The 26,000-nt window shown below is 38.1% G+C and overlaps 1 protein-coding gene across 16 annotated transcripts in view; it reads right to left on the bottom strand.

Annotated features, from left to right (window-relative positions):
- RUNX1T1 (RUNX1 partner transcriptional co-repressor 1) overlaps positions 1–26,000 on the bottom strand; it is a 115,258-nt gene that overhangs the window by 4,816 nt on the left and 84,442 nt on the right. For 14 of the 16 annotated variants that reach the window (XM_069005096.1, XM_069005100.1, XM_069005098.1 and 11 more), the window contains 5 exons: positions 24,475–24,725; positions 23,179–23,264; positions 22,346–22,547; positions 14,365–14,433; positions 8,289–8,479 (listed from right to left, as the gene is read on the bottom strand). In XM_069005096.1, the coding sequence (XP_068861197.1) occupies positions 8,289–8,479; positions 14,365–14,433; positions 22,346–22,547; positions 23,179–23,264; positions 24,475–24,725 (799 nt within the window). Of the gene's footprint in view, positions 1–1,510; positions 1,973–3,869; positions 4,170–8,288; positions 8,480–14,364; positions 14,434–22,345; positions 22,548–23,178; positions 23,265–24,474; positions 24,726–26,000 lie in introns of those variants that run through there. The other 2 variants (XM_069005111.1, XM_069005112.1) reach the window with 2 other exon arrangements.

Below are 26,000 nucleotides of genomic sequence, written 5' to 3' on the forward strand. Positions count from 1 at the left end.
GACCTAAATCCAAAACAGTATTTTAAGGAAATTAGACCTTTAATCAGAATCAAGTGGCTTTAGAAAATATCCCTGCGTAAGTTCCCTATTGTCTCTTTTTGCTGGTTTTCGTTGTTTTGGATGGTTGGTTGCTTGTTTTTTTTGCATAGGCATGTACTGGCAGATGGGGAAAGAGCAATTGTCCAGTGCCCAATTGTTCTTTGAGATTGAAATCAAAGGTACATGGCATTCTCAATTCATACTGATTAAACACACAGACTAAACCAGGTAATTACAGATACATGTGTTGGGGACTTTTTTTTTTTAATTCATAAAATTGTTCCCATCTTTAAAAACACTTGGGGAAAAAAAAAAATAGGTGGAATTGCCAACACACAGAAACAGATGTTTCTGGTAGTTAAATGTCGGGAATTCAGACTCCTTGTCTGGCATCACCTGGTTTTGATTCAGTAGTCATTGTTTCAGGTTCATTTGCTCAAACTCTGTCCAGTGCTGGAGAGGTAAATCCACCTTTGGAAATGAATAGCTGTACTATTCTCGAACACCTTTTCTTTAAGCAACCTTTTATCTCCACAATGAAAAATAACTGTAAGTAATTTAGACCACTGTATATGAATATGTACACACATAGATATATTTATGCATACACCAAAATGACCTGACATTTTTGCATTAGCATTTTGTATTAGCATTTCATCCTGCTAACCAGAAAGATAACTAATTGTGATGTACCCGGATTCTCCTTCTTTTGCTATACTAATATTTCCTTATTACAATATTTATTTATTATATTTTATTATATATTATATTCATTACAATTTATATATTTATATTTTGTATTTGATGTGTATATGTTAATATTTATTTTATATCCTTTATTATATATTCTATTTCTATATTACAATATCCATTTATTTCTTTCATACTGATGAAAGTTTCATTTTGACAGCTTGATGCTTGCTTGTACTGTGATCAGTAAAACTGCTGTAATTCTGCTACAGTTGTACTTGCACAGAGTTTCCACGATTGCCATGCCTGCTAACCTCCTAGCTATTTGCTTCCAACTAAATTGCCAGCCCTGAGTTTGTCCCATATTTCCCTTTATTCCCTCATCTGAAAACATATACACGTGTATAAAACATCCCCATGCAGACTATGACACTTTCCTCCCACATGGAATAATGCTGCAGCCAGCCAGCAAATGCCCAGGTGCAGGAGTTCCTCCCCTGTGCAGATCTGTTTGCAACATTGAAGTGCATGCTTTAATTGCATGGGAACTACTATGAGGATGTCAAACTTGACTTATTCAAGTATCTGTTTAGTTAATATAGGCCAGCATCCGAAGAATCTTCACTTTGCTTCCCTTTTTGAGGAGCATGTAGAGATCTGTTTCCAGATGTGACCAGAGCCACCGTACAGTATTTCAGTAACTTACCACATGATCTGTACTAATGTCAGAAAAAAGTAGTTTAATTCTAGCAGTATTGGTTCAACTTTCTTAATAAAATAGACATCAGTTAAATATCAGACTGTACAGAATATGAAAAGTGATACACAGGTGCAAAATTTTAATGAAGTGGTGAAGCACTAAGCTGGCTCCTTACATGATTACTTAATGTGTCCTACATTGTTTGGTATGTGATTTTGTTCATTGGACATATTATTTCTAATTTAACAGGTCATTACAACTTTAGTGTAATTGTGGGAATAAAACCACATAAAATAGAAGAATTTCAAAATAAATTTTACAGCTCACATTTACACAGCAACTTACTGCATTTAAAAATTACTACAGTGCAAATTAACATAAACAAGTACACACATCACAGGGAGCTTGTACTGAGACAGCAGCTGGATTTGACGTGCAGAATTCCTTGTCCCACACAGCCTTCACCATTGTGACGATTCATTGCTCCTTCCCATGTGCAAGTAGTGAAAAAGAGCAGCAAAGATCAGGCTTGGGCACCACAACCTTTGGAAACAAATGCTTTCTGTTCACAGTGCTGGCTCATAGCCCCAAATTCTACTAAAGAAAAGGCAGGCTTGAGATGGGAGCTAATAGCCTGGGCTGTACTTCATATGCCCCTGCTGCTTATGTATCTCCAGCAGATCCAGCTATCACAAAGTTTGACCTCACTATGGGATTGAACATACTCAGGGTATCTTCCTTCCTGGGATGCTCTAGCAGGTACCAGCAAAATGGAGCACCCTTGCTGAGGTGTGTACACAGCATCTGGGACAACAGATGGCCACAACATCATGTTGGTGACAAGATGGCAATCTTCATACAAGGGCATAGAACCACAACTATGGACTGCCTTACACTTGATTTAAGACTATCTCCTTTCACTGGCAAGATCCGGCTGCGAGCACTATCAGGGCTGGGATGATGCACTTCAAATACAGAAAATCAAGCAGGACAAATAAGACTTTGAAAGAACCCAAAGAAAGGCAGCCAGAATAATCAGAAGTTAGGCAAACACAAGCTATGAGAAGAGACTTAAAGAACTCAGACAGTTACATGTGAGATGGTAGCCTAAAAGGGGCAGTAGCACCCAAACATCACTGCAGTGAATGTCTACATCCATGTCTACATGGATGAGCAGAAGTAATGGGATCAAAATTCTGTTAAGAACAGGCACAAATTGCCTAGAGATGTTGGAGAATCTCCATTATTAAAGCACAGGAAAAGCACAGGGAATGGTACAGCTCGAGTTGACCATGGATTGGGAAAGGGAGAAGCCAGTCTCTCAAAGCCTCTGCTGGTTTATATACTGTGCCTTAGGTAGTGACCTACTACACTGCACTTCCAGCTCATGCTCTGTAGAGTTCCAGACGTAGCTAAAACTATGAGGACTGCATTGCAGTTTAACTCTGTGTAGATTTGACTGTGAAACAGTGAGGTTATACAAAAGGCTAGATTCTCAGACTACAAAATTCAATTTACCTTCACTACCTTGAGAATGGATTAATTCAATGAAATTGTGCTAAATTACACCAGATGGAAATCACACTCCGAATTTACGCCACCGATCATGTTTCATCCTCCTCTTTCAACTGACAAGAGCATCAGTCTTAGGTCAGAGTCTTATCTTAGGTCAAACTCTCAGTTCTCATGCACTTAAGCTTCCATCTTAAAACACTTCTGTTTGCCCTCATGAAAATTCTTAAAAACAAAAGGTCTCAATTTCTGTGGTCTCCGTACCAAAACACATACTTGTCAGTAATTTTGCCCATCCTGTTGCTTTCATCTCTGAAATATTCAATAAGAATTGAGTATTTGCTTTCCTCTGACATTCCAACTGAGACTTAGTATAGACCTTGATTAAATAAAAAGCCCTTGTTCTGTCATCTTTGAGAAATTCCGGATTTCTCCAATTTACCATGAAAGGAAGTGTGGCTGGTATGAAGAACCCAGATTTTCCCAGTTCTGCCATAACATTCAAAACTCTACCACTGCTAACCACAAGAAAAGGAACATCTAGAAATCACTGGAACTACAGGGGCATAAATGAGAACTGTATGAGCTGCTGAATAGCAGTAAAAAAAAATCCAGCAAAGTTGTTTATGAGAATTTTATCCAAGACTTATTAGAAAGGGAAATGGAAATATATTGGTACTTTGGAAATTCCCACACTGTGTCAAAATGACATTCGAACTTTTAGATGTTTCTAGTAAAGTTACACCTATCACTGAACACTCCAGGCTTGCCCAAGCCTCTGTTTATTGAGTGAAATACATGAACTTTCATACAAGTCAGTGGAAGTAGCTAAATCCTGAAAACAGAAGTGCAGAGCAGCCCACAGAAGAGCCATGCAAGCTGGCGAGCCAGGCTTAGCTTAGCAGTCTGGGGCAGTGCCAATGCTCACACATCACATCTGGGCTGATCCTGTGCAGAACACATGGCTCTGGTGCCTCTGTATCACCCACCACTGCAGGGGATGATGTGAGACTTTCCAAGAGATGCTCAGCCAAAAAAATTAAACATTAGCTGAAATAGGTATTAAACTTAACACCAGCCTGAAAACTAGGCTTGCCTGAATCACACCATCTTGATGCTCAGAGTCAGGTTTGCTGGCACGGTCCTGTTCTCAATGGATTGGTCACCAGAGATTGAAGCCAGCTGTCTTCAAAATGTCAGGTGTGATATTCACATACAACATGAACCACTGCAATATAAACAAGCCCTAACATTACACATCTCCTAAAAGCAGTGTTGGACCAGTTACATACTTGTTTCATCTGAGCAGATGTCAGCATCTGCTTTAAGTACAGAGAACTAAAACATTTGTGTTCCTTCCCTGTCCCCAGCCCCCAACCTATTCAAAACTGAGGGAGAACACTGAGTGTCAGATTTTTCAGTGGCATTTTATACCAAACCAGAAAGACAGATGTTTTGATGATCCCACCCCCCCTTACAATCTGGGCAGTCAGTCTCTTTGCTAAACTGTTCACCCTCACTATTAAAATTGATTTGCAGAACAGCACATTGCAGCCAAAGCAAGCACAGCAGTCATTAGAGAGGAGGCTGCTCACACATGTTTCTGTACTTAGCCAAGCCAGCTACAGATGAATGGGTCATCTTTTGTCAAGCAAGTGTAAGGAACTGGTAAAGAAATAATTTGTGGCTCAGGAACAGCCATGCTGACAGGTAGGCCTTCTCCTGGTCATTCTGCCTTCCAGCAGCAGCCTGCTCTGTTGGCTGGTTCTCAACCAATTTCAATAACAGAAAAGCATGAATATTAGCTGGTCAGTTGCAAGGTCTTATGTGAAGAAACTATGAAAATCTTTAGAAAGCAAATGCACAAACACTGAAGCAGTGGGAGTGCTAGTTAAACCATGCTGAACAACTCTAAGATAATTATAGAACAATAGTTCAGCAAAGGATCAAGTCAGAGTCAGAAATTCTACCTATGCTATGTAACGTGGTCATTCTCAAAATCTTGCAGACCACTTCTTAAAAGTCAAGATGCTCCCAAATATTACACCTCCCCTATTAGTCTTCTTCCTGTCTTGTGCTCCCTTAGTTTTTTGGAATTTTGGTCTGGTCAGCTTAATTTGCCCAACTTCACTTTTTTCTTGAAGACAATCTTGCACTCAGGGATCCTACCTTTTCTGGGTTAAAAACAAAGCAAAACAGAATACCAAAACAATCAAACAAAACCAGGAAAAAAAAAAAACAGCACAAAAATCAGCAACATCAACAAAAAATTTCCAAAAAATCCAATCTACTTTTCTTTGTGAGACCTCTGAAATGTCTTAGATGAGGAGGCTGCATTATAAGAATCACAAAAATCCTGAGTCTTTGTACTAGCGATCACTTTGAGAGCTGAAGAAGACTGCAATAAAAATCCTACCACAAAATTCTCACACCAGAACAGCTTCAAGAAGCCTCAGCAAAGTTCAGGCTGCATTTTACTGAACAACAAATGAAGGGAGAAACCTTGCCAACAGACAGGGAGTGGCCATATCAGTTGAAAACTGTATCTCATGCATTACAAATCTGGCATCAAATTCTCATCTCCATTCATAGTTTCAACAGCCAAAAGAACAAATTACACCCATGAGAGAAATCTTCTCTGTCAGGAGCTGCATGGAGGTTATACAGCAGCCTACAGTGAGCTTTCTTGCAGGCCATGGCATAATGTCCCACCAAGGATAAGAAATAAGGAGAGATGCTCAGCATTCCCGCTGGACCTGAAAGACTTCAGAGGCTGCACTGTAACAGTTTCATATTTGGTAATATTCAAGCTCTAGAAGTATTACGCCAGTGCCTTAAGCACACAGGAATCTGTGTTGCTGGAAGGGTTCTGCTGAAAGCTGTAAACAGAGAGAAGTTTATGTAGACTTACAACCTAGACAAATGAGGAGCAGTGTCCACTGAGAGAGATCCAAGAGATAACGAATACCAAAGTAAATGTGGTGTTTATTCCTCAAACCTGAAAAACTCAGTCTCATCTCTGAAGAAACACTTTTCAAACACTGGCAGACTGATCTCCTGTCCCCAAAGATGAAGGAGAAGTCCAGTCCATTCTTACAGAAGTCACCTGAAAAGGTGACCAGCCTGAATTAACAGGTAACTGTGAGAAGCATTGCTCTAAGTGTTTGGAGTTTGCCATAATTAGAAGCCAAAGAGGAACTACTTATAAATAAATACATCTAACTCAAACAAGTATTGCCAACATCTCCCTTCACAGTTAATCAATCACCTGTAAACAAACTGTCAAAATTCATTTCTCTCTGATGGCTTACTAAAACTTGCACTTCAAATGATGATCACGGGTGAAAGCTGCAGGATCAGGACACTAGACTTCATTTCTAGGTCCAGAAGGCCTGTAAACTTCCTTGAGGACTCACAGCCCTGAGAACATCTATAACCTTATCAGCCACATTTCGTTAGAATGCAATTAAAAGAACTGTTTGCCTAAAGTCCTGTTCCCAAGAAGTGAAAAACCCTATAATCAATTCTGCAGCAGAAGTAAAGATGTTGCTATATGGTTTTTTCCCAGAGCTTTAACTACTCAGAAGTTAATCACAGCACACAAACTCTCTACACATTCCTTTGGATGCACATTTGCTTGTGAAAAAATGGGCTGTATGTACTGGCACGTAAATACTTCCTCTGTCCTGCTTACACTATATCAGTTTGCTAAAGAGATTTAATTTGCTGTTTCCTCCAAAGGTATTTACCTTTGGAATTTTGGTTTTAACAATAGGAGTCTCTTGTATATATACACGCACAAAATGACAGCTCTTTAATGATGCTATGTCAGAAAAATACCCTTTCTATGAACAGTACAGGAAAATGTCCTTGAGTATCTTAGATACAAAAGACCAATAAATTGAATTTATGTCTCATTTAATCTACAATGGAACAGTTACTACTTAAAGGGTACATATACTTCCCCTAGTCCCTTTCTTCCTGAGAAACTTTCAGATGCTGAAAATCAATTCCTTTTGTCTCCTTGTTATTCATCTGCTACACATTAAGGAGAAACTCTGGGCATTCAGTGATCCCACAATGGCCTTTCATCTCCAGAGAAGCCTGGTATGAATTAAAAACTTACGCTCCCTCAAATTACAGATGTATACTGCAGCATGCCACTGACTTATGTGCTGGTGCTTTCTGCCAGTGCTCTCAGCATGATGCAGGTAGCTCATCTGCATCTCTCAAGTGAGAGAGTTAACTTCTACAACACTGCCCATCCAGCCCATGCAAAGTGTTTAGACATGAGCATACACGAATGTATGTCCCCACATAACAGGGACTGTCACCTACTCTTTTCCCTAACTCCCTGCTGTTTAGAAGTTATATTAAAAAGTGGATTTACTACAGTCAAGATGTTAGTATTCAAACAACAAATACTTCATGAAGGTAACGCTCTTTCATTTCAGTGGTCTTGTGAAATGAAGATTATATAGAAATAACTTCTAACTGACAAAATTTCTTTGTCATGTCTGTTTTTAAGGGCAGTTTTAACTTAAGACTCTTTTTTTTTGTAACAAGCATAAAATTTAATTGCTATCTAGACTGGTGCAGCACTGGTCAAACACACGCTGCTCCTTCACTTCCAGCTTCCACGTAGTCACGGTGTCAAATGTCCTGTATCACAACAATTCAACGTTTCCACTCTCAGGTCTGAAAGTACATCAAGGCTTGACATACTTATTCTTGTTTTACTCTTTGATCTTTCAGTCTATTTTTTCTCCTACTAAATGCTCTTTGCCCACTCCTCAACTCTGAAATATTCCCTGCAGCCAAAGCAACACATTAAAAATAAGGAAATACTTGCAAATTTACATTCACATTCTGTCCTACAGGAACCATCATCTTTTGCTAGTTACTTCTACATCCAACACTTTCCCCAGACAAGCTTTTAGCTACCTTGCTCTACAATCTCTTTCATGAATAATTTCTTTGTTTAAATTAGATTTCAGTGTCAAATGTTTTCCACTGAGCATATTTTTCTCTATTCAGTATGGTAGTTTGAAGAGCTTTAAAATGAAGCTACTGTAAAGTCAAATTAGAACAGCAATGTGCACATTATATGTAATCCTGAGCAGCAGTTAAAAGGTGAGAACAGAGCTCAAGTTCGCTGGCTATTTTGGGCTCAGATTACAACATAGCCAAGAGAATTTGAAACTTGGTGTATGCCTGAAATACATGTCCAAAACAGGTGTGCAAAGAGTTAATAGAGGGCACTGAAGTCCTGTGTCACACAGATTAAAGCCAGCTCAGACACACCTACAAGCAGCCACAGGTGATGCTTGCCCAGCAAGGCCCTTACCTCACTTGAATCCTCCTGCTGATTGATGACAGCCAGGGCATCCTCTGCCGCCTGGCGCTTGGCTTCAGCAACAGTGCGCTCCATCTTGGCCCTCTCCGAAGTGATCATGTCGTGAGCCTTCCGCTCGGCCTCCGACACTGCCTTCTGCAGCTCAGCCATCGCCTGGCGCTTCACTTCGTTGACAGCTTCCTCTGCAAAGCAGGGAGAAATCCTCATCAGCACAGGACATCTGGCACACGGCTTCATGGGACTGATGTGGGAAGTGCATCACTATTGTTATTATTATGTTGAGATTATTCTCAGCTATAATGATGGTCTTCATTCTGAGTAGGACACACAGGAACCTGGTTCCTCAAGAATCCTCAAGAAGCGCTGAGCTGCTTCTCTACTTCCCCATCACCGAAGTCTCTAACACTAGTAATGATTCTTGCTATTGTGATTCTCAGTCAGTACTTCTTTATGTACAATCATTTCAGATGTCTGGTCCATTTTATTTGCAATCTTTTTGAACGCTGGAAAATTAGTTTTGCAGCATAGCAGATATATGAATATACTGGACAATAATTATTAAAGACTTATTACAGACTGTTTTAAAAATGTATTTTTAACGTCTGGGAATTAAGAGAGGATTTATGGTCTTTAACAGTTTTTTCCCCATATGTTAACAAATAAATACATGAAGTTAAAAATCCCCAAGAGTTTATTGCAAAATTTTAAATCACTGGTCTAATATCTTTTCTTGGACATACTGTTTTATGAGACAAAATTAAAATTTGTTTATGAACATTCATTTGACCTCTTGATCTCTCCTTCAAATCTAAGTTTACACTTGAAGACTTGACTTTCTGGCTCTTCTGAGCTCTTGAGCACACTCTGCCCAGACAGGCTTTGGAGCACAGTTAACACTGAGCAGGGGCACCCCGCTTCATTAAATTCAAACCTTCATGCTTCTCATAGAACAACTATGATAGTATGAGCCCTTCCTTGGGTATATACTAGTGTCATATCTTTTATTCTAGAAAACGTGGATTGTCTCAAATTAGTTATTTGGCTTTTGATGCAGGAAGAGTGCAAAGATTTTACTAATGAACAGTCTTTTAATTGACAACTAAAACAAGTAATTTCTTTTTTTTTTTAATTAACTGCTCTAATTAACAAGGAAACCATCCTCCCCCTGAATTAGTTTATCTAATTTTCATCTTTATTCAAAGCAAAATGACAATGATTAATTGAAAATTTAATAAGCGGTAATTATTAACTTGGCAAACCTAGTACCAATTAACACTCTTATTAAAACTAATTATGACATGTTTCATTCAAGTGTTTGCACTTAATTGTTTCATGCACTTAAAACCCACCTTAATTAAATGTTGTGTTTAATTAAAACCATAGATTTCTATTAAAAATGTTTTACTGTAGATTAAAATCTAAGTATTAGAACGGTGTTATATGTTTGAGTTTTAGTCCATGTACTTATGTGCATGCACATGCAGATATAACTCTTATGTACAGATACCCAGTCACTCTCCTGAGTTATGTCTGATAGCTCTGCACGTGTTATTTTAAAAATGATGACTACATGAAGTCTCCATTTTCAGTTACTAAGCAAATTACAAAAAAGACTTGACTTTAAGCCATGTACTGACTAAAACTGAACTAACTAAAATGAAAGAAGAGTTCTGTTGAGGAATATGTGTGCATGTTGCATGTCTGCATGTCTGCAAGAGAGGTTTCAACTGAAGTTTTCAAGGGGGTGGGGAGGGATTTAGAGATAAAACTTATGCCTTTATTTTTATGAGGCTGAAAATATGCCCTTATATTACCCTACCATAAATGTTGTTTAGGGGAAAGCCTCAAGAGAGGAAAAAATCATACCCTTCCACCATACAGCCACAGCTTAATTTACTTTGAATATTCAAGGTGAATTAAAATTCTATCTAAGTGGCAATACAGGACAATAATTTTTGCTTACGATCAAAGCTACAGCTAGTCTAATTGTATATGCAAATCAGGCAATTTATATTTAAATTATGCATTCCTATTCTAGTCCCACAGGCACACACAGATCAGCAAAGGGAATTGGTAGGACATTTGCAAGGTGCTTGAATATTTATTACCAACTGCAACTATTCACTGATCACGAGAAAAGAAATATACACAGGCAAACATACAGATGCAATTTTATTACCATTTTCAAAAAAATGAGGCAACTTAAATACAGGCATTTCGTGTCTATGAACTGCAGTTACTGACAAAGTGGATTTCTTTGAGAAAATCTGTATTCTTGCTGATGTTTGCTACGAATAGAAATGATCTTTGTATGGCATGATGCACTTTCGTTACATCATATAAATTTAGTTTTACAGTTAGGTGTTTGCAGTGGTTAGAAATGCCAGTTTCTTATATTAAACAGAAGCAAAATACTCCAACATTTTTAGAGGGACTTCTAATTTTAGTTTTTCATTCCAGATAATCTACTTCTTTTCAGTTCAAATATAGAAATTGAAAATTATATTCTGTCTTCTATATTGTATAAGTTTGTTGCAATGCTTCTAAGAGCATGGAGATGCCTGAAAGTGCTTACAAGGCCCCATATGCCTGACTGATACTTTTTAACTGGCTTAAACTATGGATTGGATTTTAATATTTCCATTAACATTGATGACAGAATTTGTGTGAAAAGTGTGAAAATAAGTAAGTTAAAATATCTCGGGTCACAATGCACTATCATTTCAATATATTACAAACTCATGTACACCTAAATAACCAGATGAAATTTCATATCACTGATTTCCTTCACAGCTTCTCAAACTAAATGTTTTCACTGCCTACTGATACTTTATAGATATAGAATGCAGGCTTCATAGTTTAAGACATGTTTGTGATATGGGTGAAAGTGAAGGAGATTTTTATTTGCCTTGACAATGCTGAGCTATGAACACCAAAAATGATACCAGCACCCTTCCTTTCCCCGCACTACCAGAGAAAGGAAGAGTGATTAGATTCCAGTATCAGAAAGCAAAACTCTGGAAGTTTTTAAAACCAAGTATCTAAGATGCATGTAGCTGCATCTTCTGCCTTCCCAACAAAGCTAAGCATTCTTGGCACAAATTCACTGTCATTTTAGGAATGCAACTGAAATCTTCTTTCCCTTTGAGCAGCACTAACACACGAGGGAAGCTCCAGGAAGCAAATGGCTTGTGTGGAATAGGCATTACTCAGCGTGGTCTGAAGTCCTTGGAGCAGACTTAGGAGAGGTACTTCTCTTTCACCCAAAATGATGATTCACCAGCCAGCTCCTGGTCACCTCCCTCACATCATTGGCACATTTGTCCACATGATAAGAAAAGAAAGGTGGTGGGCAGATGTGCAGTCCTGTGCCACCACAACATTTTGGATCATCTCACTCTCAGGCTGACCCTAGCAAGGGTGGCCATTGGCAGTTGGTGACAAAGAGTTATCTCAGTATCATATCCCAAAATGCATCATCTCTTTCTCAGGACTACTCTGTACAATGTGCAGGACCCTTATTGTCTTTGTATGACAAAGGATGGTCATTTCATTCTTCTTCTGTAACTCCAGAGCTTACAGCTGGACTGCCATGGACATTGGGGCTGGCTAAATGACAGGGATGGCTGGAAGACAGTTTCTACACGGTACAGAAGGAACTATTGCAGCAGCCCACAATGGGCCTGCGACCCTCTCTGTATTTAAAAAGGGAAGTATGTATTCCCAGAGAGCAAGTCATCCAACCTGTGATCTGACTAATCCTCATTACCTGCCTCCCTCCCTCTTGACTGCTGAGGAACACCAAGAATTTGTCTTGGACTCTTCATCCCCATATCCATAATTCAATGAGCTTAATCAGGGCACTGATGACTGTTTTCTACTGGTGTATGAAACTGAAGTGGGCTTACATGGCTTCAACTCATGAGGTACATAATATGTCCTTGCTCCAGCAACCACAAAAGCACATGCCTAACTTGGTATATTCCAAGAATTACACTAGATTCCGAAAGTTTACAGTGAATCCCTTCTCCACATGCTTTTGAGTTTGCTTATTAACTGGTTTTTATGCCAATTCTTTCAGTGCAATGGATTCAGCTTTCCAAACAGACTCTCATACTCGATTCAGCTCTCTGCATATTGGTCTTTACAGACATTTAACACATCAAGAGATCCACACTGAGCCAACAGAAATGACCTGTGAGGGGATTTGTAGTCTTCTTGACTGGTAGCTGCTGCCCAACCAGGAAACTATGGAGCATCTCAAATGGCATCAGAGGCCTATTCTCACAGAGCTGAATTGCACCTTTACTGCCTTGATCACGAAATTGTGGAGACCTCCAATTTCAGAGCACCCTCCTGAAAATGCAGGACCATGGTTTATGAAAGCAGTATGCTTTCTGATGTTTGACTAAACTTAGTAACAGATACAGGTATGCATCCTGTATAGTCACACTTCTTTTATTCTCTAATTCACAGGCATGCTCACTTGAATTAAACCCACATCAGCCTGAAAATAAGAGACCAGAAATGGGACCAAAGGGAAAACGTTTTTCAAAGGAACTGATGACACAGATGTTCACAAGATGACATGTCACAACTCTTGTACACTACCATTTGTGAATACATGCAGTGTGAATGCATATCCAGTTTCAAAACTCAAGCCAAAAGCTTCAACTAACTTCTGTTAATTATGAAGAATTTTTTTCTTTTATTGTACTGAATCTGTGAGTCATAAATAACCTGATGCCAAATGACATCAAACCCTAGATTTTGCAAGAGAAATAAAGTTTTTGAAATTCAACAGAATAATGCTCCTTTTAGTGAGATTTCCTGGGATTGCATTTTTTTTTGTAGATTTCATTTAAAATGTTAACATAAATATGGCAATTTAAAAGTATTCTTGGGCACTGAGTTACAAAGGCTACACTTTCCTTGGACAAAACCAAGAACATGTACATTGTTTTACTATTTTTCACAGAAAATGCAATAGTTCTAAAAATATTAACATTGGCAAATGTAGATTTTACAAGATAAACCCACATTACACACAAAACACAACTTCTTGTCTGATGCAACAAGATAACAGCATAACATTTTTACATGTATTCTGTGTATCTAGTTTAAAATACCCTGGAAAGTACCAAGCATTTACAGGAGATTTGATCAGAAAGCATCAGCACTGCTGCATATTTGCCATTTAATCATTAACTGCTGCACAGACAGCTGCTGTAGACTTCATGGTTATACAGGTGTTCAAAAGCAGGGGGGGTGTTTGGGTGTATATATAGCTCCTCAACTATCTTGATGGAGTTCAAGAGCTGCCTCCTGGCCCCTCTGAAAACAAGGAAGCTCTGATGTCAGTGTCAAAAGAGCAAAGATTTAGCTCCAGCACCAGAGTGGGAGCCTTGCCAGGAAACTCCTGTGCTCAGGCAGAGTTTCAAAGTGTTAAGAAAACTTTGCACAACCACAACGTCTGCCCAGGGTGCTTTCCAGGCACAGGCAGATGCTGTCAATGCCCTGCAAACAGCCAGAGCAGCTGCAGAGATGTGAACTTGCTGACTTCATTGCAAACTCTGCAGGTTTATGAGCACAGTCTTCACTGGGGGCTGACAGGCACAAAATCTTTTTTAAATTAAGAATGGTTACTTTGCATAGTGGAAGCCTTTTTTTAAACAGGTGTACTTAGGTTTTTTCCCCTCCTTTGGGAATTCTAACCTTAACTAGGTAAGAACCCTGAAGCTTAAAAAAACCCACCCACACTAACCTCTCCTTTTTAAAATTGCTAACAGACAAACTTTTAACATATCAAGTTTCAGCCTGAAACCATTAGAAGCCCTGAAAATACGGGTCCATATTGGAAGTACTGATATTCCCCTAACTATAGCAGCAGATGCTTCTATTATAAAATTATTTAATGTCCTGATCAGTTCCAGTTTAAGATTATTAAACACAATTTCTTCTTGTTACTAGTAAGCCCTTCCCCCGCCTCCCAATTCCTCACATCAGTGCATTAACAACTGCACACAGCTGCCAGAAGACTAAGCTGGTGTTTTTAAACAGTTCTTACCAGCTTTCTTCCAGATCTCCTCTGGCACGTATCCAGACGCAGGCCTGTGAAGGAATTCCCGATGAGACTCTGCAGGAGGAGGGGGTGAAGAGGAAAAAAAGAAAGAGCACCATAAGCAATGCTTGCTTGTTGAGAACAAGGCTTAGAGAAAAATACCTTTTCTCTTTAATTATTGCTCAGACAAAGAAACCACATGAAGTTTTTCTCTCCTCAAAACAAAACGGATGCCATGGCTGTAGCTCATGAATGTCACATAGACCAGATCAATTCTTACGACTTGAATGTCTCATCTTAAGCCAAGTTGAGACATTCATTTTATTTTTATTTTTCAGTGTTTTGAGTCAACTCTGTATGACAGTATCCACACTTTTAAGGGAGGCTTTGCAAGACAAACTGAGGGAGTGACGTGCTCTGTCCTTTGTCATTCTATTTATGAAAAAGAAAAAAGAAAGAGGGCAACAGTGCAGGTTTGGCACTTCTGCTCTGTGCAAAAGAATGACTACTGATGAGTGCAGATAAAAGTCGAGATGTCATTCCAGTGATCAAATAAGCTGTCCACAGAAAAGCAAAGGGGTGTTTCTCTAAGTTCAGAGCTATGCTTTCCTATATCTGAGCCCATGTAGGCAACTGTAGCTGCAAGAGTTTGAAAAACAGAACCTTTAACTTTAGGTTAAGCCCCTAAATACACACTGCCAACAACCTCACTGGAGCTGAAGCTCATAATTCACCCACATATTTCAATCACATTTTGACAGCTCTTTCCCCTTCTCCCTCCTTTTTTTTTAAAAAAGGGTTTAACCTTTAGGCCTGGGCCTAAGAGTTCTGAAATCAGTAAGATCCCTTCCACAGAGACTTCAAAGACCTGAGATCAGACAATACAAAAAGAAAATTCACTTTGGCCTGAGATTTAGCATACAGATCCTCAGCAGATGAAATTGAAATTGCTCCTTTCAAATACAATTTAAAAACTGATTAACTATTATTCAAAGTAATAGAGGACAAAATGAAAAAAAGAAAACCAACCAAACACATAAAACTAAGTTCACTGCCATGATTATTATTGCCAATGTGTCAGAATTCAATTGCCTAAATAAAATAACTTGATTTGTTACATTACAGACAGGTTTGAACATTTTTAGAGATGCTAGAAATCCAATACCTGTTTGATGTCTGAGCTTGAAGTATAACAAGAGCATACCTGCCATTCTTTGAATCCTAATTTTGACTAAATGCATTCATTTTCATATCTTACAAGTTTTTTATTCACTAACTTGGTCAAAAGGCAGCATTTTTAAGAAAAAGGTTGAAACATCAGGTTTTTCAAATCATTATTACACCACTATATGTATCCGTGCAGTACTGTTTACATACAGTAGCCCACATAAATGCTTTTAAAAGATGACACTTAGTATTGCTAACAAAGGTGGAAATTACAGGGGCCTTTTCAGGAGAGAGTATGGAATCCCAATCCCTGTGCACTGTTTCACAGATGTAGTTTCTAGCATGAGAATCTGCAGACACTGACTGGGAGTACATCTTCCCATCTGACAAGCAGCTGAGTGGATTTACCCAGCTCTTCTGTTTGTCACTGAAGTATGGGACAACAATTTAAAATAGTTTTTTGTTGGCAGACTTTCACACCTCTCAAGCATAAAGTAGTACAACTGTATATGTGTATGTGTGTATGTGTAGATGTTGCAAAACAGCTATTTATATTGGTTTAATCAACTTCATAAAGGATTTTAGACCTGATACCAAAAATGGGAAAATTCTCAGTATCGCTTGGCTTGCATGATTATGGAGATGATGAATAGCCTTGTGTACAATTTTCACCCCTTATTAAAGGCTTTTAGACTTATAGGCACAGTGCCAGTTCAGTTAGGGGGACAGAGCCAGCAGCAGAAAATATTGTTTGAAGGCACAAGAAAAATAAAGGCAAAAAATTAAACTACTCTTATTTGCTCTTCATGAAATACCTGCAGGAAAAGACCCAACCAGGCTCCAAATACGGCAAAACAAGGGGTTTGTTGTATTCATGTCTTTACTTTGTATTGAGTTTTCCTGTTATTTAAGGTACTGTCCACTGCAAGCAGAGCATAACCTTTATTTAAGTCTGTGGCTCTTAGTATTCGGGGGAAGAAGAAGAAAGAAAAAAAAAAAAAAGGAAAAAAAAGGAGAGAGATGTGGAACTGATTTTTTGGTACACATGACTTTCCAAAAATGGAATTCAATGACATAAATGACCAGATTGCCAGCTAATTGTTAAAATTTCCAAAACATAAACATCAATCAAGCTCTTATTCCAACCACAAATTATTTACATGAGGAATGAGATCCTCTGCAAGTAGACGTAAATCAAGAGCTTATGAGAGCCTTTCCCATAGTTTGGAATGGTGCACAAAAAAGACAAGAAGCACTTATGAAGATAATAAAAACTGTATTTTCCAAGCAAGAAAAATTTTAGTAACATGGCTATTGTTTAGTCAGTGGTGATGAGTCTGTGAAAACAATCTTCTTTCTGAGGGTAAACTATAGGAAATGACCAGAGGGTATAAATGGAGGATATTAGTGTTTTTAAGGTAAGGTGTTCTTCAGCTTAAGAATCAGAAAAATTGCTCATTAAAACTGAAGTACAAAAGATCTTAACTTGGACATCTAGCAAACTCAAACCAAGATTAACACAACTGAGTGAAGTCCCTAAAATACTAAATATAAAAGCAACTGCAAAAAGCCATAATGAGGAAAACACATAATATTAAATAACTAACTGCAGCACCTAGAAGTCAAAGAAAATGCTGCCTGAAAGGAAATGGAATTAAATCAGAGAAAATTCAGAATAACCTGAAGTGACAAGGCAGATCATTCAGAAAAGGTTATCAGAAAAGGCTTTACATGTCAGACATAATAACAAAGGTTTGTTAATGGTGACAATGCAGCAATGTTATTATGCAGAACAACAGTATGTACACTACTGAATTTACTTGAAATTCATGGCAAGGCATGAAAGCATGTGTTGGTAATTAGTCCAGTTCCTACTGAACCAAATTAAAAAGATGAACAAGGAAAATAAAAAGGACATAAGTATGAGAATAATCTGTACTTGTCTGTAAGCACTTAAGTGAGGTAAAAATAAAAGAGAATTTCCATATAAAAAATGGTATTGAAATTTTCTATTTTAATGTGAAATAAACTTGTGAAATAGTAAGAAAGCTGTTGGAGTGGGACAGAAGAATACGCATGAAGAAAACACAAAACTTTGCACTGATTTCAGCTCTCACATTCTACTGAACATTTTTGGTCACTTTAAGATAAAAAGAAAAGGTGCTGAAAGTATTGAAAGAGAGAGACGTGCAGATGTACAACAGCCATAAATATGGATCTGTGAAGTGAAGCTGAGATGAAAGGCTAGGGCCCAATAAATGATATGAACGCTCATGTGATAATAAGGCTCAAACCCTAGAAAACAGAATAGAAAGACTTAGAAGGAAAAGATATGTTCAAAACTCTCAAAAAGCCTAATTAATATTTGGAAAGAAGGAGAGGAGATAGGTTGGCAAAAGAAAAGAATTGAGGTTTTCATCACTGGACAGTGACATACAAGTCTATATAATACAAAGTATTAAGAAATGATGATGAACAGCTGATGTTTTGATGATCTTTATAATTTACTGCATTTATGAAAACACTGGCAGGGACAACAATACCCTACATGCTGTACTGAATATTAAGGCTCAAAAATAATAAAAGCTACATATAAGCAGTCCTGAACAAATTAAACATATATGCCTTTTTGTGTATTTATGTGGTTTCCATATTTCATATGCAAGTTCTGCTTCATTCTATCCTATAATAAATGTAACACCATTAGTGGGACACAGAAAACAAACAAAAAAAATTCTCAGAGCAACAAATATAAAATATTCACTGCCTTTTTGTAAGAGTCAAGTTCAAAAGTGTGCCAGTTCCACATAATGAAATACAGAGATACAGATCAGAAGGTGGGTAATACTGAATGAGAGTACCTTGCAAACCTGGCTGGGGGGCAAGTGTTTCCAGCATTTTTAAGTACATCTTTGCCCTTCTTTGTCCTCTAATACATTTTTGTACCTATTACTACACCCCTTGAAATTGTGTTAAAAATATCGTTGTTGTGTTCTTAAGAAAAGCAAAGCCACATAGGTACTGTATTAATGAATCATCCTCAAGCAGAGGCCACATCAGAACTGAGCATACAAACATGCAGTGTTTCTACAGCTGGAGCCCTACCTAACAGCATGCACTTCAGTAAGCCACAATCTAGCCCAAACCTCCCATGCAGCGAATGGATTAAGAGCAATACTTAATGTCATCAGTGACCAGTATCACAGAGGCTTTACATTCTAGAATTACAAGTTATAAATGTTACTGTGATATTCACACAGCATTATGGGTAGCTCATGTTGATAATATCATGCATATCACAGCAATGCTGATTATCTGCAAATGGCAAAGAACAGGTTTATAATCGCAGCATGAATAGATATGTGTTGGCAGGAATGCTCTGACTTAACACTGAAAACATGATGGTAAACAGCACCAGAGAAAATAAAAAGGGTCTGAAAGGGTTAACATTTAAAAATATATTTAAAAATAGCTAACCTATGTGTTTTTGACAAATTCATACACTTCTGAGAATCCTGGTTTCCTGAGGCAAATCCTGCAGGTATTCGCACTCTTCAGTTGGAGATTTCAAACTCTATTTTGTAAGATTTCCATTCAGATAAATTCAACAGACACAAAATATCAACACTGCTGCAGACCTTCTGATGTGTGCCTGCTCCACTTATCTAGAGCCACAGCTGCACTCAGTATGGTTATAGATCTTGTTTATAACCCACAATGCTGAAGAACCCTCATCTTTAATTTATCCCACTGTGTGTATTTCAGTATACAGTGTCTGATATGTGTAATTATTCACTATTAGGATGAAAGTTGCAGTCCTGCTGCAGTATGTAGTACCGAAATTCTTCAGCAGAAATGGAGGAGTCAGATGATGTATTATTCACTTCATAGACCATCACAGTTAATCAAGTGAATATATATAAAGTCTGAGTCATTTTTAGACTTTCATAAACATGTATTATTCAGACTGAAAAGAATAGACCCATCTTACCTTCAGCACACTCTTGGAGAATAATGGGAGCTTGAAACCTGTTGTAGCTAGCTAATGTGTGTATTGGATTACATTGCATTAAAATGAATGATCAAGTATTTAATCTAATTTATTAATTAAAAATATCCACAGAAAAATATTGATCAGATATTGCAAAATGCCATGCCCAATATGATTTACAGGGATGTCAAATTAAAAGAAGCACAAAATCTTTGGCAGGAAAAATGGTCTACTGGTTCAAAATGACAACCAGAATTTTCTTCAATTACTTTTGAACTCAAACTATCCATGCTAGATTTCAGCTCAGAGTTTTTCAGCAAGAGCTATCTATGCAGACTGTGGCATAATGTTTGAAGTGAGAAGTTATCACTTCAGTGATGATATTTGAATCGTAAAGAAAAAGAAACAAAGGCACAGATAATGTAGCCACATGGCCCCCTCTTTTTTCTCCCTTGCTAGTGGAGATGACAAGATGGATTTGAAGGGTGGATTACCTTGTTTAAAAAAATAACAAAAAAAAGGTACAAAGGGGAATAACTGACATTTAGAATCTCTGTAGCAACCTCCCCAATATTTACATGTTGTGGTACTTTAATTAAAATATTGGAGGAATTTTGCAATCCCTTTTCCTCACTTCAAAACTAAAATCAAAAGCCCTAAAGCATCTCAAGGCTCACAGACACTGCTTTAGTTTTATTATACCTCTTAATGTTAGAGGTTTTCATTTTGTTAAGTAGATTATTGCAGATTTGAGGAAATATAAAGATTACCTTTCCATAGACTCCAAAGTAAGTACTTTCTTCCTGTCATGCCAGACATAAAAGCACTTCTTACCAATATTTATGATTGACATGGATGGTACATCACTGAAGCAATCCAGGTTTCCTGTTTGTGAGTCTCAGAAGTATTTTTTCAGCCAAATAACCAAAATGGACATGGTAAAATTGAATGGATGCACTTCAGCCAGTTCATTTGTATCCACAGTACTGCAGAGCTGACTGGTGTGTCCAATGCCAAAGGCTGTGCTGTATAATTATCTTTTAAGCTAGAAGACTTTTCTGTTTCCAAGAATTCTTCTTGAAAAATACACAAACAAAATGCTAATATAGGGATCTAACTGTATGCTTGATCTTAATTTTATCTTTTGTACCTGTTGTTGTGGTTATAACTATTTTTATTGGATTGTAATATTATAAAGTTTTGATGAACGTCATGAGTTCCAGTTTCCTTGGGGATATATAAATCCTCAAGTTACCTTCCACTTTTTTTACCTACTAACTACACGAGCACTGTGGACTGTCTGTTTTTGCACCACAGCTTTACTAGAGAAGTGAGCCACTGCTTTTGATCTACTCACAAGTGTTCCTCCTGAATCTGCCGATGTTATTGACGTTTCAGATGCCATATTTATGAGTCTTTCTTTACATTACATTTAGCACTGTTCTTACAAGCCATTACATGAATACTTTCTGAGAAGGGCTTCTCTAGGGACTAGACTTATTAGTGAACTTGGGAACAGCATTTCCATAACCCTTCCTTCCACTGATTGGAGCACATTTATCGAGCTATTGACTCAGGTAATTTGACACACACACACACATAAAAGATTTTTTTGTTATCAAGAGGCACTAAATATTACAGTAATAACTCTAGAGATTTACCAAGAGAATGATGGACATGGGATTATATTTTTCTGTTTTTCTACTTGCAACTAAATAAATTTTTGACTTAGTAAATTATTCTTAAAGGCAAAAGGAAAACACAGTTAAAAATAAAATATAGTTGCAAAATAACACACATATGCAATTCTACTAATGAGCACAGTTTATGATGATTTTGAGTAGATGGCACTGGATACAATTTATTTTCTTATAAGACAATAATAGACAAACAAGCATAGTCTCCTGTTGTCTTCAAAAGAACAAGAACAATAAAAAGCATCACCAAGATGTTTCTTTACCATATCTGCCATAAAAATGAGGAGATGGGGTAGCAGAAGGCCAAAATACTAATAACTTACAGAAAGCCCCCAAAGTAGAAGCTTCTTTTTATAGACCAGAGTCCTCTTAGAGTAGTTGTGTGAGGTACACCATGCAAGTGTGACTGTGAAGGTTTGCAGGGGTGAGAGCCTGAGAGCCCAGGTGTTTGGTCCTTATTAGGCAGCAGCAGCCCACTCAGCTCAAGCTCTGCAGCTTGAGCCAAGGCCTGCACAGCTTCATGGAAGTACACAACAAACAGTACCCAGACTACCTCAGACACACCTGCATGAGCTGCAGTGATGGACATAGACCTAGGAGGATCATACGAGCATGGCTGTGAGCATCCCAAATCTTGTTCCTTTCTTAAACAGAAACCAAGTACAGTTAAGAAGTGCCTATATCTTTACAACTTTCTTCATTTCCTTAGAAAGACAACTTTCAAGTTAAGTCATTTGATTTGAGAAGGTGAAAGCCCTCTGTTTCAAAGTGCAAACAATCCAGGAGCATTTACAGATTTTCTTAAACAATCAGGCAAGAGGGGGAGTCAGCAGGGACAGAGTCAGTGCACATCTCACTGCTCTTCCGCCCCTACACGACTGTCTGTCCTTCCCCCCACCACTCTCAGACTTTGCTGAATGGAAAGCAAATTACCAAGCATCACCCAAAAACACTCAAGCCATTCCACCCAGCAACACCACTGTTAGGGCATAAAAGTTATACTTAATTCAGTAGTCAGCAGAGTGGAATCATCACTATAACAGAAGAATCAGAAGAACAAATGCAAACATCATCTATCATTTAACTGAACTCAAAGAGAATCAGTATATGATTTTCAATAAGGATACTGTACCTAATGAAACTGGATCTGGATTCACTGGACTCTGCTGTCTGGAATGACTACTGCTGCTGTTACTGCCTTTTTTTAAATCCTCCGCATCACTGTACCGCCGTATCCAGTAATTCAGCTCCTCACGGTCTGCTTCTTGACATCGCCGTAGGACAGTGAGAGATCGCCTAGTTTTTTCCACCATGTCCATTATACAGTTCAACAACTATTCACAGCAGTGGATGGAGCACAGAAACAAAGAAGAACATTTTATTCACAGAGTGACATAATAATAAAGAAAATGTTAATGTACTGAGTGCGTGGGTTTTAATAATGAAGGAGCCCCTCTCTGCTAACCTCAACTATAGCTGAAAAATTCTAGACTTGTTTCAAGAATGACAATCCTTTCCTTTTTAACAGGTGATCCTAAACTATACAGATAGAGACTTACAGGAGAAAGAGCAAAGACAAGGAGAAAACAACTGAACAGGCTGTAGTCCTACCACTAGTATTACATGGCGCCACAGAGGACACAAGATGTGGTCCAGAACTGATGTCTACAAATTTTACAAGAGCTAATAAATTCAGGAACAAATTCAAGCCCCAGATCCAGTGTTTATAGACAAAGTCCATGCCTCTTTTGGCAGACTGTAATAATTAGGACACTGCAGGACACACTTATCAGCAAGGCCTGGTATGACCTATCTAATAGGGAACATCAAGCCCTCTAATTTAATCAGCAAAGCTTTCAAAACTTGTTCTGGAATTCAGACATGTTTTAAAAGAAAAATTTTAAATTCCTATCTAAGAAGGGCTCCTTTCAGACAATAATACATAAAAGTATATTTAGCCCTTACATGGTCAAGATGTTTCCACTCTTCTGCCCATTCTCTGTCTGTTAGCCTGTGATCAATCATTTCTTCTTGACGTGTGCCATGCAACCCTGCCAAAGAGGAGCAAATCATGTTTACAGTGTTGGGAGTCCTCTATGGGGAAAAAAAAAGCAGAGAAGAAAAGAGCCTATAGACAAAAATATCATACATTATCTGTTCTAGCATCAGGAATGCCACCACAAAAAAAAAGGCTTCTTAAAAACTTTGCTCTAAGTTCTCTTTAGTACTTTTCCCCACACAAGATGCTAGTTTTCTTCATTTAATGTCTTCAATTCTGTAAGTTCTAGAGGTTACAAGATGACCTTTCAAAAATGGACACAACTCTTTCTGACTACATGCAATTATTAAAGACATAAATATAACATAATACAATATATAATTTTTCATTTGCACTACTTGAAGTCAGCAAGGAAATTATTTGGTAACTCAGTGCATCAAATACTAGCTGGACTTCAGAGAGTTGAAAAAATATTAGTATAAACTCAGTGTTATTTCCCTAAATACAGTAATTACTACCATGTCAACAGAGCATCATTAAGGGTTCATCCCTTCACAGATGTTCAAACAACATGTGGTTAAAATGTAGCACATATATCAGAGCAGCTGACAACATGATACAACCAAGCCAGTATTTATTATCAACACTCAAGGGGAACCAACACTTGTTCTTTGTTTAGCCTCCTCTATACAGATGCTGAATATTTGTAAGTGTTCCTCTCTTACTGAAGATGTGTTTAAAACAAGGAAGAACACTAAGTGCAGATGTGAAGTAGCATCAGACATCCCATTAAACCAAACAGTGCTGCACGGGGTGTGGCTGGTGCTTCTGCTGTTCACATCCTCTGCAGGCATCCCCATGCTCTGGAGATGTCACACACAAAACACTTCTCTGAAAGATAACAACTTTCTTCTGCTCTAAGCTGCAATCAAGCTATATTGATGTTGCTATCATCACAAATCTGGCACTAGAAGAAAAATAAAAGGCTTTACCTATCCTTGCCTACCATACATCTGAGTGTCTTCACTTATGCAGCTTTGAAAACACAGGTTCCTCCCCCTTCTGGCCCTCTTACTTAAGAGACACAATTCAATCCACTTTTACAAATACAGATCTGAAATAAGGCCATTAGAAGCAGCTGGATGGACAAACAGCCAGGAAGGCTATATCTGAACAGCAGGTAAAAAGGTCCTGTTCACAAAATAGAGTTACAAGGGGAACAGAAACCTAAAAAAGCAATGCAGAAAATCAACGTGCCTTACCCATAGGTCTGTTTCTGTCCCTGAGGTCCCTGTGATTGGGGTGTCTGTATGAGTCCCTGTAGTGGTGGGCAATGGCCATATCATCCAAACGATAATGCTGAGGTGGAGGTGGGGTGGGATGAGGCAGACCATTGGGCTGATAAGATAAGCCATTATTTGGACTGTACCGCTGGCCTGGGCTAATAGTGCAGGGCCGCTTGCTTGGATGCTCTGAGTGCAAAGGCTCTCTGTCAAAGCCATTTTCTTTGGTTCTGAAAAACAAAGCAAAGGAACTTTAATTCACTTAGTGAACAGAGCTTGGGAACAGGCACCCCCACCTACACATGCAGCTTCAGGAACTAAAGTTTGTTCTTTCACTTTGCTCCAAGTGTGTGGTGTTGCAGAACATTTCATAACACTGCTGATTTGAAACATACAAAGGACTCATTCACCTTGTCTAACCATCCCTGTAACTTGAGAAATACTAGCGGGGTGAGCCTTCTGATGGAGCCACTTAACGAGGGGCTGGAGAGCAAACAGCCTTTGCTGAGATCATTGACTGATGGGATGGATACACATGCAATTGCACAGGTGAAACAATCAACTGATACATGAAGCTAGAGACCAAGAAATTCCTACTTTCTGTAGTGCTATAGCTTATAGTGATTAGGAGAAATCTGCAGTTCAAGAAATGTTTTTTTCCCAAGAGGATACCAGACAGTCTAGCAGTGCATGTCAGTGTGCTGAAGCTCAGCATGCCATGAACTCCCATCAAGATAGGTGTGACACTGAGACTTTGGGGTAGAATTGACTTTAGATGATGAGAAATGCATCCTTCAGAGAATTTTGCACCACCTGGGCTATTCTGGTCAAAGGTGCTATGACTATCATTAATTTTGCAGGAAGATGAGATTAGACTCAAGTCCTCAGTAATGTTCAGAATTTCCCACTCCATTACTCTTAGACAGGGGTTTTATGCTCAGGCAACTTGGAAGAGCTACTGAGGGTTTCTTATGTTCTAGCTACGCTTTAATTCAATTCAAAATCAGCTATTTCCAAAGCAGTCTCTACTGGACACCTCTGCTTGAGCACCTCGAACTTATACTGAACTAATTATCCATTAAAATTAACAAAAACAAAACAAAACAAAACAAAAACAAACAAACAAACAAAAAGACTAGAGTTACTTCAATGGGTTCACAACTGTTTTGTGGAAGTTTCATTTCACTGAAATATGGGGGTTTTTTACCATGTGAAAAAAGAAAACCTACAAAATATTAGCCTTGATAAGAAAGTTTATTAGGTATAAATATTGCATTGAAGTTTCAGTCCTCCCTCTAAAAACCTTTATTAAACTGCTGATAATACTCCAGCTTTTTTAAAAAAGAACTGGAAGAAATGGATGGCATAATGTATCATTCCTAGTAATAATACAATTTTTTGGCACTTTGAGAGAAAGGTAAATTTGAGCTAATTTTCTTGTTTGCTTCTTGTTAAAACCAACTGCTCTACAACAAACCTTCCACCAGGAAACAACCACCCTTGAG

This window comes from Aphelocoma coerulescens, chromosome 2 (genome assembly GCF_041296385.1).
Source record: "Aphelocoma coerulescens isolate FSJ_1873_10779 chromosome 2, UR_Acoe_1.0, whole genome shotgun sequence".
NCBI classification, from domain to species: domain Eukaryota; kingdom Metazoa; phylum Chordata; class Aves; order Passeriformes; family Corvidae; genus Aphelocoma; species Aphelocoma coerulescens.